The sequence below is a fragment of the Dromaius novaehollandiae genome, chromosome 6, assembly GCF_036370855.1.
Source record: "Dromaius novaehollandiae isolate bDroNov1 chromosome 6, bDroNov1.hap1, whole genome shotgun sequence".
Classification (NCBI taxonomy): domain Eukaryota; kingdom Metazoa; phylum Chordata; class Aves; order Casuariiformes; family Dromaiidae; genus Dromaius; species Dromaius novaehollandiae.
Window position 1 is genome coordinate 5834207 of NC_088103.1, and position 13192 is coordinate 5847398.

Sequence of the window (13192 nt, forward strand, 5' to 3'; positions counted from 1 at the left end):
ATCCACAGAGTGTTGCAGTGACATGCCAGGAGGTGTTTGCAGAACTTGAGTGATACCCCACAAAGGCATCCAGTGGTGGTCCCCAGGATCAAGGACCTTCTTATCACTTTAGCATCTGTAACAGCTGTGCACATATCCCTTCTTCTCCCCCTCCTCTTTTCCCCATGCACAGGTATAAATAGTAGAATGTTCTTGAGCTGTTCTTCGTAGTTCTTTCTTACAGTTCTGTCCCCCAAGATGGGGTGCTTTGGAGGTTCATGAGCAGTTGCCCTCCTACAGCTCTCTTACATATGTTATGCTTTTGAACCCTATATCAGTATCCTGAGGATGTTACCTTTTTGTCCTGTACTATCTGCAATAGTTGAGTTTCAGCTGCGATCCATCTATCAGGTCTTTCCTAAGCAGAGAACATATTCTTCATTTTGTGCTGCTGATCATTTAAGCCCTGTATGAGGAAATCCACCTTGCTCTGATCACAGAAACAAGCGCAGTGTGGTTGGCTGTGTTGCACCAGTTACGAAACTGCTGATGTTTTCCTGTGCAGGTTAGGGTGGTTTTTCAGGGATGTCTGGCAGAGTTTCAAGACCTGCGCTCTCTCACTGTCTCCCCCGAGGGTTTTCAGCTCCAGTAATAACGGAGCCATAACCTCCCAGCCCTGATCCTACCTCTGGCCTCACCAAATAAAGACAAGTGTCTGAGAAAGTCCAGCTCCTTCCTTCCTCTTAGATTTGTTAGGAGTAAAGCCTGGGTATTGCTGAACAGATAATCGTGGGACTTGCTCCAGTCAGTTCCCCTTAGTGCTGGCACTGCTGCTTGGTCCTGACAGCATCAATATACCTGATGCCAAGGCACTCGTAGACTATGCATGAAAGCTTCTTCTCTGTGTATGGCTTCCTTTACATGTCTCTTGAAATGACAGCAGGCTCCTGCAGGACCTTATATACTTCTACGAGAGATTAAAAAAAAAAACAACATAGTGTCAGGGGACATCTACTAGGACACTGCATTTAAGGGAAATGCCTCATGAAATATCCCAGTTGCTGCAAAATAGCTAAATTTTCTTTGACTTGGTTCTGTAGAAGTTGTGCTGGACTTACCTGACTGCTTGTGTTGTCACTCAGGTTTGTTTTGGCTGGTTCTTTCTGTATTCTGGGCTATTGTCTTTTGGTGAATCCTACTATATTGCACAGTTGTGCTGAATCTCTTGGAGCTAAGAGTTTTTACAACATGCACATTTATGTCCCAGTATACTGAGAGTTCCCCATCTGTATGGGGGAACACACAGAAGTCCTTCATTGTCTCCTCTTAAACATCTACATCAGAAATCTGGGGGAAAATATACACAATTCTTATTGATGACATTTTCAGATGGAACACAGGTCAGGACAGTGACTGACCAGCACCGGTTGATTAAACAGCGCAATTAAATTTGCTTTTCTAGCTACACCTAAACATGGTGCATTTTAGCATAGCCCCGTGCAAGTTCCTAATTCTAGGACCCACAGAACCAGCAGCCATCCTTTGAAACAAAGGCCTTGACTATTGAAAACTTGATTTTGAAACAAAGGCCTTGACAATTGCCACTGTTGCATGGGGGCTCCCACTGCTAAATGGGAGCACCTAGCTTGATTCAGTGGTCAAAAGGGCTCCTGGGATGCCTGGCTAGCAGTCTGTTGAGCAGAATAGCATTTGTAGCACCATTGCTGCATCTAGATCCAGAAAAAACTTATTTGATTTGGGCTTTTTTTTCCCTCAAATGAGCCTCTTGGATGTAACCCCCATTACTGTCACTCCTTTTTCTCTAGTCATACTGTTTGGTAGCTGGAAGAGTTTTTCCAAGTAGAAATGACATAGCAGTGAATCACATACACAATCTAGTAATAATCTGAAGGAAATACTCAAATGATCTAAGTCCACAGAAAGGCATGGATTTTGCAAACCAGCCATGATAGCCCCTCATTCCTCTAAAGCACATGTGTTCAGCAGATGGTAGTGCTCTCTGCTGTCACTGCCCTTCTTTCAGAAGTTCATTGGTTGTATGTCCTGCCCAGGATGTGGGAAATGTGGGTTCAGTTTCCTCCCATTTATTGAGCAAGTGCTCAGACTTACAGGATGTTTGCCATGTTTCATGCAATACCTCATGTATGTTAGTGCCAATGAGCCAAACAGCTCAAATAAATCACTGCTGTTTGGATCTTAATGATGCTAAGCTGTGAGTTCAAACGTGAGCTGTTGCCTGGCCAGCAGCAGGATGCTGAATACCTGGGGAGCTATAACATGAAAAGCTTATGAACATGTAGAGTTTTGGCAGCATCGAACAAAAGCTGAGCAAATCTTATGTGGCTTGATCTCCTAGTCTAGGCACTGAAAGCAGGAATTGAGAAAGTTCTAAGTACCAGAGTGCGCTTCTAAAGTTGCCCCTTCATTTATGTACAATTGTATTTTTCTTGCATTCAGTACAGGATAGTAAAATCCAACTGCCAGTTTCTCAGCTGCGCAAGGTATGGGCAGAAGCAGTTCACTACGTGATTGGGCTAAAAGAAGATTATAGCAGGCTTTTCCAAGGCCAGAGAGCTGCCATGTAAGTTGTTATTCCTAATTCATAAGACTGAGTGTTATGTAAATAAAGAGACTGTTTGAATGAAAGCATACATCTTAGGGGAGTTTCGATTACCAAGAGTTTATAGTGCGCTGCTCTGCTCTTCCTTACTTTTACATTATAAAGCATATTTGGGCTGGAAGCTTATTCCACTCCATGAATTTTACTGCATAGTGCCTGATGTTCACAATAATTGAAGAAATATGAACCTTGTATTTAGGCATTCCACCAGTGGCAGAATGAATGGAAATGTTTATTGTGTTTATAGGGTTTTGTCCTGTGATTGAACCACAGAGCAGGCAGTAGCGGGAATCTCAAATAATAAAAATGGTGACAGCGTTCCCCAGGCGCCATATGCACTTCCAGGGTCTGTATATTCTAAGAGATACTCTGCGTTGCAAAGACTGACTGTTTAACTAATCTTGAGAAAATAACCTCAGAAAAGAGGAAGGGCTTTCTCTTTTGCTTGCTGCAGACCTGCATCAAAAAAGTTGACTTCCAGAAAGCCCTGGGTAGAGTCTGTGGCCCCACTGAGATTTCCTGTTCTAAAGATTTTACAAAATTCATTACTAGCTATGTATTTCCTGCAGGTGATGTGACAGCTTCTTTGGACACTGACCATCTAAGTCCATGTCAGCTTTTCAGCTAACATCCCATGTTCTTGTTTCATTTGTTAGGCTGAGTCTCCTTCGGTATAATGCCAATCTAATCAAAATGAAAAACAACATGGTATCAGCATCTCAGCAGCTGAAAGCAAAGCTGGAATTCTTTCATCAGAGCATTCACCTTGACCTGGAGAGATACAGTGACCAGATGGCTTACGGCATATGTATGTATTTGTGTAATACTTGCCTGGGTATCTTGTCTGATCCCACTCTATAAAGGACAGTGGGTAAGAGCTAGCTTAAAAGAAAATGAATGTAGGAGCTGCCATCACATTCTTCAACACATTTATGAGTATGTTTTAGTTAGGGGCAGATGCAGGAGAGGAGTTTGGCAAGAACAAAGGCAGGAAGATAACGAAAAAAAGATTTCTGAAAACCTTCAAGAACAGTGAAACTGGGCAGCTGTTCCCCACTGAGAATATCAAGCTAAGAAAATTAGAGTATTAAGAGTAAAGGTGGAGTCAGTGTTGGCTATTTATTAATTCAAAGGCTGATCCATTTGGAGTTGTCAGGGGGCATTAAGTGGATGGGTGATTGTGGAAAAAAACATTTTGAACAGTGCTACGGGAGTGGTTTTGCTGTGCTTCATAATGGGAGGTAGCAGTAGTCTGGATGAAAGAGGAGATGAAAAAGCCCCAGCTAGAGTTTTCATGACACAGAAATGTCTGGATTTTGCAAGTGTTATGCGGGGAGGAATAGCAAGATTTATACAGGGTTTGGATATATGGCTAAAAAACAAAACTTGAGTCAGAGATTTTGACTGGGCAGAAGGATGATGATGGAAAATGGAAGGACTCGGTGAACTGGTTTGGGAGGGTCTGTGTTTAATCAAAAATGGCAGTTGTTGAACTTAATGGTGGAGTTTAAAGACAGAAAGTCATTTTAGGTCAGTGATTGCAAACAGTTTGTATGTGAGTTAAAGTCGAGCATGGTGATGCTGTTAGGCTGTGAGTTTGCTGTCTCTTTTGGGTCTCTGGGTCATGATTCCTGCTTGGAGAGTCTACCTCATGCTATTTCTGTTTAAGTGCAAATTTCAGGTCATGCACACCATAGTGAGTGCTAGGGGTACACCAGTTGTGCTTTTCTGAAGCATGTGTGGTGTGGACTGTTAGTATGGTTGACGCTGGAATCTTTAGAGCAAGATGGACTCCTTTTTTGAAAGATGAATTCCAGGTTACCCTAAGAATTAGGAATACTGCAAGGCTACAACACAACAGTTCAGACTGGATGGCCAGAAACTCACTCATGGTCGTTAGACATAAAGTCCAAGAAAACTCAGTTATGCCTAAATGTCTCCAACGGGGAGCCTAAGTTCAACAATTTTGTCTTCTGTGACACTGTTGGCAAAAACAAACAAATCAAATTAAGGGAATCCATTTGCATTCCCAAACTTAAAATCAGAATATTCTTAATGTGCCTAAATATGGACTTTGGAGTCCATTTGCCAAGTCTTCACCTGTGCTTATATGAGGTTAGCTCAGTTCTGTCTGTTTTTATTTTTGTGTCTGTATCTTTTCATAATTTAGCAAATCTTTTCTTCTCTTAAGCTTCAGAAAAGATGCTCAAAGCCTGGAAGGAGATGGAAGAGAAGGCCTCTCAGTGTGCGCAGGTAGGGGATACTAAAGAAGCTTGATTATCTCTCTGTGAAGGAGGATGTAATGGAACTTGAACTGTTATATGTGCCACTGCTTTGTTGCTTCAGTGTGTTTTATATACTATATGCTGTAGGAATGAGAAAATCATTGCTACAAGTAGGTATATTAAAAAAGAACAGTCCTGAGTTGCCAGGTTGTTTGAATGTAGTGACTTGAACAAAACAAAGCAAATGTCACCAGACTTCCAGTCATCTATGTGGGTGAATTGTAAAGAGAAACAGAACTATAGAGACAGGTTAATTTGTTGCCCAAAAGAAATGGTGTTGCTATAGCCAAGAATCTTCTTTGTTGGATTTGTCATGCACTAAAATTTGCACTGATAAAGCTGAAATTAATACAGATCACTTACTATCCAGTGATTTCAAAATTACAGCACTTAATTTTGGAGTACAGAAATAAATTTCTGGTATTTTGCAAGTAAATAGATCAGTTAATTTTTGGTAGTAGAAATAAAAGGGTCATCCTTAAGAAATTTAGAGCTGAGCTGGAGCCAGTTCGTGCTCTGAGTTGTCATAATAGATAACAGAAACTTTCATTTGTGGATTATGGACAGTTGAACTGATATAATGGCTTTCTATTTCTCAAAGAGTTGGTCCTGCAAAAAAGGCTAGTTGAAATGAACCTACTTCGTAGAGTTCTTGCCTCTGTTTCCTGAGAATGAGCATTTTAATTTTACTTTCACTGAAAGCAGTGAGGAGCTGGAGGCCATTCTGACAGAGGATAAGTCTGCCTACATTTCTGTTAAGGCCTTAACAGGGAAATAATAAGCTTTTAGCTGTGAAAACCAGGGACAAAGGTAGGATGTTCGCCAAAAGTTTATTGCTAAAAGCCGTCTCCTCCTCTCTTCCCCTGGATGTACTGAAAAGGGCTTGAGAGAGGGGAGGTATTTAGAAGGGAAGCGGGTCAAATTCAGCACATCTGTAATGCATTTCTTTGAGTAGAGCTCTTTAAAACATCTCAAAAAGCAGTCTCTTTATTGTGCTCCATGATACTGGATAGCTGCAGGAGTGCTGAGACCACTGCATCTTCTGCTGATTAGAATTGTGTGGGTTGTAGTGCTGCTGTACGCCTTACTTTTCTGCAGGCTCCTTTGCAGGGAGTTCTTGTTTTGGCTGACAGTAATGCAGAGCACAGTGATTTATACATAAAAATCCTAGACACCATTAGAAACACAAATAAATTACCCTGCCTTTTTTTTCTGTCTCTCCTGTGACAGACAAGATTGGGTAGTTCAGGTTCTGGGAACCATTACGTATCTTCATCTAAGTCAAGAGGTACTTGGAGCCTTAATTCTGCTTCTTCTGCTTGCTCATGTGATAGAGATAAGGGGAACTGGGATTCCTATCTGAGTTCATCTCTGTTTAGCACTTTAACTGTTGGGACCTTGTTAGCCCTTACAAGAAGCAGAATTCTAGCTTCTAGCAGAATAATTCAAAGCTGTTTATGACTTCTTCCAGAAAATCAGGAATGTCAACCAGAGTTTACCTTGCAGAACATCAGAATTACATTCTGTCTTCAAGCTGTGCAGTCCACACATGCAGTCACATCATGTCTCATTTATCAGGAATGGAAAATATTTTACTCTCTAATACACAGTGATATTTCAGGCTATCTAGACAGTGGTTTCACTTCTGTGAGCTCAACAGACACAGTTTTGCTCTGTGGTGAGCCAGAGTGTCCCAGATAGAGACATTTATTTTGATAATGGGGCTTACTTTATATTTTTGTCAAAATCTGATTCTCCTTTGATCATGTGGCTTCTCACTTCCACCTCTTGTTTTGTTCTTTACCCGCAAGATCTACAGACATTCCTTTCTGGTCGTGGGAGTCAGGTCCCATTTATATAGCCTCATACTGAGTACTTCTGCAGCTTCAGCAAGGGATATGTTCCAGAAAATGTTCCATCTGCAAGTCCTACAAGCCCCAGATCAGAAAGGAGAAGTTGAAATGTCTCAAAATACTTTCTCAGGAACTCAGTTTCTGCACCACCCAGCTGTATTGTGCCAGATCAGTGCCCACAGCCCATGGCTCCAAGACCCACTGTAGTAACCAGTGCCTTCTCAGCTGTGCTAGAGATCCCCAGTACGTCTGGTACCACCTAGCTACTCCTTATGCTCAAAAAGCTTGTTGACGGTTGCCTCACCTAACTTAACTGTGGCATAAGATTGATATCGCCTGTGTTGCTTAGAGGAAGGTTTAAAATACCAGAGAAATGTTGCACCAAAATGCATGTGGGTAGATACAATTCCTACTGTAAGGGTAGGAAAAAATATCTTCAATGTCGAAGCATACGTGGAGCCAGATGTGTGCGCAGCGTGCATCTCAAAGAGCTGTGATTTATGAAGAAGATGATTTTTCTCATCCAATTTGGGTGCCAGAGATGTGGACCTAGATGATACCGTCCCTTGAGAAGATGATGACTGTAACCTCAACTGTAATAGCAGCAGCTATGCAGTAGAGTCTTTGTCTCCTAAACTCTGCAGGGACTTAGCCTGTTATCCAAACAAGTAATATGGGGATCTTTATCTATTTAATTGCTCTCCTCATACAGTTTGATTTGTAGCTACATTTCCTCATTAGGCTGAAGATATTGGATATCTGGATGAGCAGATTATGGCTCTACACACAGAGATTGTAGAGCTTCAGAAGAGTCCGTACGCAAGGCGCCAAGGAGAGGTCATGGAGAACTTGTAAGTCCTTTGCTCTTATATTGAGATCATTGCACATTAATGGATTTTGTGTATTTCGGTATCTGAATTTTTTTCTTGTTTTAATGATTGTTCCATCAGTGCTTTCAAAATGCACCCCGTCTTTTTACAAACTGCATATACGAAGTAGTTCTGCGGTCAGCTTAAGCTCATTTTGCTGGCAAAAGCAGAGGTCCCACCTTTTGTAACTGTGTATCCGTCTTTCTGACAGTTCTAGCAATCACATGGCAGCATAATAAGGCAGATTAGGTCACTGATCTATCTGAAAGCTGTGCAAAAAACGTTAGGGTTCAGTCGTAGGAATAAACTCATCTAACTTACCCTGCAGCCACATAATGACTAGACCTGGGGAAGCATGGAAAACATACCTAGGGAAAGACAGGACACTTTCTTGTCACTTGACTGTGAAACTTCGTCCCGGAGAGGACAGGCCTCAGATATTCATATCTGGCTCTCAACTGAAAAATGCCGAGGATTTTTTGGTGTTGGAGAAGAATGAATTTTACTGTGTTGTGTGAGCAAATTATGACATAATTTTAAAATTTGATTAAGTATTTCAGAGAGAACTCTTAGAAAAGCTTCAATATTAATCAAAAAGCATTAAAAATATGAAAAATTAAGCAGTATTACTGAGTTTAAGACGTGCTAGGAAGCCCAAGAAGGTGCAAACTGTAGTAGCTGGGGCTGCTGTTGAGAGCACAAATGACAATTATAAGAGAGGGATCTAACAGCCACCAAGGTTAAATAGGCACCAAATCTGTTGTCAGTGAGAGCTCTTCTGAATGACCTTGAGTGTTTTGGGAGGGAAATGTGCTTGTTCCTGGCATGTTCTCCTCCCTCCCCCTTTGCAGGGTTAGATCAGCTAAGCTGCTAAGTCCACGTGCTGCAGGAGCAGCAGAACTGGTGCACAGGAGAGGAAGTGGTGGAGGGGAGATACCACCTCTTGCAGCAGAAGCCCTCATTCGGATCAGCTTAAACTAATAATGAACCAGCCTCCTGAAACGTTGTTTCTAGCACTTTGGCCACTGAAAACACAAGGCTGCATCAGATATTTGCAAGGTGCTTAAAGCATGCCCTGGGCTGTTGATTTTGCCAGTCTAAAACTATGAATACAGAATTCCGCACTGCCCATTCTTAATGAGGAGCGAAGTGGAGAACAGATTGGGTCTCCTGCATTTTGTTTTTTCAGGCTCTAGCAGAGCATACTGCAGAGACTAGCTTGAAATTTGATATACCCAATGAGGAGACCTATGGTATGTCAAACTTACCTGAGGGTGTCAGATGATAATGTTCCCTTTTTCCCTGTGCAGCAGGAGAAAAAGAGGACCTCTACCCCTCTTCTTGGTTGATGCAGGAGTGTCAAGATAGATAGCTATCCAGTATGCTAGAAATGCTGACATTCATAAGCAGAATACGTTTGCACAATCTCTTAAAACAGTGTTGGTGTGATCTAGGGACAGTTAAGGGGAAGAGGGCTGGAAGCAATGTTAGGACTAGCTAAACTGATACTCATCTATGCCAGACTTTTAAAATAAGAAAAGTGAAGATTTGTCCAAGTGTAGAAGCTTCAGTGTTTGGCTGCTTTTGAAATACTTGAGAGAAGAAAAAATTATACATGGGAAGAATGGAAACATTGTCCTCTTGTTTGTGATGTGGCTGTCTCTTTCAATTTGCAGAACATCACTGTAGAAGTGACCACACAAAATAAGCTGAACAGGAACAAGAATTTATCGGGCAATTATGCAGAAGTACCTATAATCACAAAAGAAAAGAAGTTTCCTAATTAAGTGTAACACAGTAACAAAACCCAGCTGAGCCATGTGGCAATTTTAAAATCGAAAATACCGTCCAGGTGGAAGGATATCAAGAGAAGAAAATGCATAATCAAAGGAAAAGAGAGACAGCTTTTAGGGAAGAGTTGACCTCTGTCAGAGTAACTGTACATGTGTTCCTCATTTCATGGTTGTATATTAGCTATAGAAAAACATGGCAGCTCCGTCATATGAGATTCAGCAAGATACAACTTAATTGTAATTTTTTTTTCTTGAACCACCTGTTTGTTGATACACGTATGAATCATTTTCTTCTCTTTAAAGGGAACAGAGAGCCATAGACCTGTACAAGCAATTAAAAACAAGACCTCCAGGTATGGAATTAGATTGTTCAATGACTGTTACAAGCTCAAATCCTACTGCTAATTTTTTCTTTTAGCAGTAAAACACAATCTTGAAAATACCATTTAGGACAAAACAAATGATTGTATTAAAGTTAACCAGACTCAAGGGTATACCTTAAGCTGATTTTTCTCTTGTTGCTGAACCTGGAGCTCTCCCGAATTCCTGTAGTCCTGCCCCTCAGGCTTGGGTTTGCCTTAACTGTTTTCAGACTTGAAGCATCTGCCCTGAAAAAATGTGTCTGCCTCCTGGCATTCTCTGCCTTTTTTCTGCCTCTCCTACCATTCTTTTACTCCTTCCAGTTTCAGGAAGAACTGCCATTCCCCTGTCATCCCTCCAACCCAAGTGCAGCATCTTTTTTTCTTTTTATTGCTTTCATATATTTGTATTTGTCATTAATTAATTTATGTACTTATTAATAAACACCAATTTATTAATAAATATTAATAAGTATTTAAATAATCATAATTACTAGACATCAGTTAATATTTTGTTTATTGTTTTCTCATAATTACATTGGAGGAAGCTCCATGTTTGGGGATTATGATGTTCTGAACATAATAACTGGTGAGCAAAAGGAGTTAGCTACCCGTGTGTTTGGCAACTACCTGCAGTCCTTACTGAAGCCAGTATCTGGGCAGCAAGAGTGGTTGGAATTGTGTACATGTGGAATTGTATACTGTGGAGAGGAGAGACATTAAGGCAAAGTTGTGTTTCCATTTGTTTGGCTGCACTTGTTAAGTGAAATCTCTCCTTGACCCTGGGCATTTGGGTCCAGAGTGTTTCCTTATTGAAGAACATTTTACTAACGTTGTGATTATGTCCCTTCCAGATCATGCCTACAGTGATAGCACGGATATGGTGAAGATTATTGTGCAGACAGTACAGAGCCAAGACCGAGTTCTCAAGGAGCTCTTTGGTCATCTCAGGTACTTTATGCAGAAAACCAGACAAATGCAACTTTCAGCGTTTGTTGCTTTGTAACAGGAAAGGGAGGGGGGGGACCCCTGAGGATTAGAAGCCAAAACCTTCATTCACAGGCATACACTTCTCATAGTAATATTAATTCTGCTGCTTTATGTCTGTGTTGAGTTTTCACTTATTCTTTTTAAATGCATAGCTAGTGCTTTAATAGGGGAGAGCAGGAGAATACACTGGCTTATATTCTTAGCATCTAAGAGTTTGCATTGAAATGAGACAAATTCTGCAAGTGTTTATGTTGAGATGTAAATCTAAAAAACAGCTAACAAGATATCACAGTGATTTGTTCATTACTTCCTAAAGCAGATGTGAAAAAATATCATTATGCAGATCTAAGTAGTTAGCAGAGTTTAGTTTTATTTTCTCTTGTGGCTCAGTAGATACTATAAAGAAAGGTTTTTTTAATCTAAGGTATGGTCAGGCAACAGAGACCAACACAAACCAAAGAGAATTAATAAATAACCATGGTTGAATTGCTGTGCTATCCATTCTCATCAGGATCAATTTCTGTATCTCAGATAAGAAAAGCTTGTATTCTGGCTATTAAAAGTACTGTTGTCTAGCTGCTTTTTTGAGTCTTAACTGGACTAGGAAAAGTCAAGAGATCCTTTCAGGCTTGCAGCTTTTGTACGTGCAGCTAAGACAAAAGGGTGTTCTTTTCACAGAATTTTTCTTGAATCCCAGGATGAAACCACCTTGGTTTTGCCAAAGCATATTGCCACACAAACTGGGAAGTAACTGTGTGTTTTGTTTTCATCATAGCAAGCTGTTGGGCTGTAAGCAGAAGATTATTGACTTGCTTCCAAAGATTGAAGTGGCTCTAAATAACATCAAGGAAGCTGACAACTCAGTGATGCAGATGCAGGGCAAAAGACAAAGGGAGATATGGCACTTGCTGAAAATTGCTTGTGTAAGTAGTTTTTCGATTAGTCGTTTGTTCTCCCTTTCAGTGCAGGAACCAGGGGACATCAGATGAAACTGTGAAGAGGCAAGCTAAAAACAACCAAAAAAGAGATACTTCCACACAACAGTTGGTTTTGCTGTAGAGAAGTTTGAGATGCTAAAAGTTTACAGAGGTTTAGAAAGCGTCTAGACAAATTCATGGAAAAGAAATCCAGTAAGAGAGTCCTTTTAGGTCCTCAAACTGCAAATTGCTGGAGGCTGGAATAGGGTAGCACCGTAACATGCTTGCCTTGTTCTCGTGTTTCCTGTGCATCTACTGTTGGCTGCTGTTGGAGAGCATACACTGGGATAGTTGAACTTTAGTCTTACCTAGTAAAACTATTGTTATAGTTTTATTGCTGTAAAAGCGAAGTATGTGTTTTCTTGAATAGTTGAAACTGTTTCAAGACCACACTGCTTTTTTTGCATCAGTTCTAGTGACTGTATAGCTGAAGGGATCTCCTTATTTCTGCATGCCTACCTGAAAGGTCAGCATTGAAAACATGTCTTTCCACTGTCAGAAGAGTTGCTGCCATGTGTGACTCTCAGTCTGGGAAGCAGTATCTCTAGTTCTTCAGCATAAAATACGTGCTGTGTGCAATACAAGTGACTTACCTGCCACACGGAGGCATTTGGCACTGGCTGTTTGCAGTACTATGGAGGGCTGCATCAGCTGCCTTCTTAAACATAGGCTTTGCCTTGATACTGTATATATGTTACAAACAGTACTTATGGGGCATAAATCACAAGTCTTCTAGCATGCATACAAAATAATTAAGCCTGACTAAATTCTTTCTTTGTCCGTCACAGCAAATGAATTTATTTTTTTTTTAGACTCAGAGCTCTTCTCGATCACTGGTAAGTTCCAGCCTGGAAGGGACAGCCTCAACTCCAGCAGCCAGCTGGCTCCCCCAGAGCTCCTCAGGCCATGTACCTCACCCTCTTTCATCTATGGCAGTTCCTGGAGATGGGTAAGAGTTATGAGGAAAGGATTGCCCCTGCAGAGAAGGAATCAGTGTAACCACTTTATATGCATACACTCAGAAATCCTGTCCTCTGCCACTGAAGTCTCCAGTACTAAGGGGGCCTATATGCGTTCACCACATCCCATGTGGTGGCCTTTGGATATGCTAGGCAGGGAGTGTTTTGGCATACTAGACTGCCTGAAGGCAGTGTGGTTTAATTTGTGACTAGTATGTTTTTAGCAGCTTCTCTCTGGCCATACCACAGCAGCGTGCACCTCAGGACCACAGCAAAATGCAGTAGTAAGACGCTAAGCCAAAATGCAGTTCCCCTTTGTGCCTGAATTCTGTTGCAAGGCCCAGATAAATCAGGCCATATTTAATGCTTCCTACAGCTTCAGTGATTTTAAATAGTCTTCATTCAAATGGAGGTCTGAGGTTGGGGTCAGTACTAAAACAATCCATCCAGTTCAGTGTCTGTTTTTTCATCTTTCCAAAAAAGGTTC

General features: G+C 41.1%; 1 protein-coding gene across 2 annotated transcripts in view; it reads left to right on the plus strand.

The window, feature by feature from the left end:
• CHUK (component of inhibitor of nuclear factor kappa B kinase complex) overlaps positions 1 to 13192 on the plus strand; it is a 32831-nt gene that overhangs the window by 15945 nt on the left and 3694 nt on the right. For both annotated transcript variants that reach the window (XM_064513529.1, XM_064513528.1), the window contains exons 12-19: positions 2458 to 2581; positions 3277 to 3428; positions 4812 to 4873; positions 7500 to 7609; positions 9724 to 9773; positions 10634 to 10730; positions 11545 to 11692; positions 12559 to 12695. In XM_064513529.1, the coding sequence (XP_064369599.1) occupies positions 2458 to 2581; positions 3277 to 3428; positions 4812 to 4873; positions 7500 to 7609; positions 9724 to 9773; positions 10634 to 10730; positions 11545 to 11692; positions 12559 to 12695 (880 nt within the window). The remainder of the gene's footprint in view (positions 1 to 2457; positions 2582 to 3276; positions 3429 to 4811; positions 4874 to 7499; positions 7610 to 9723; positions 9774 to 10633; positions 10731 to 11544; positions 11693 to 12558; positions 12696 to 13192) is intronic.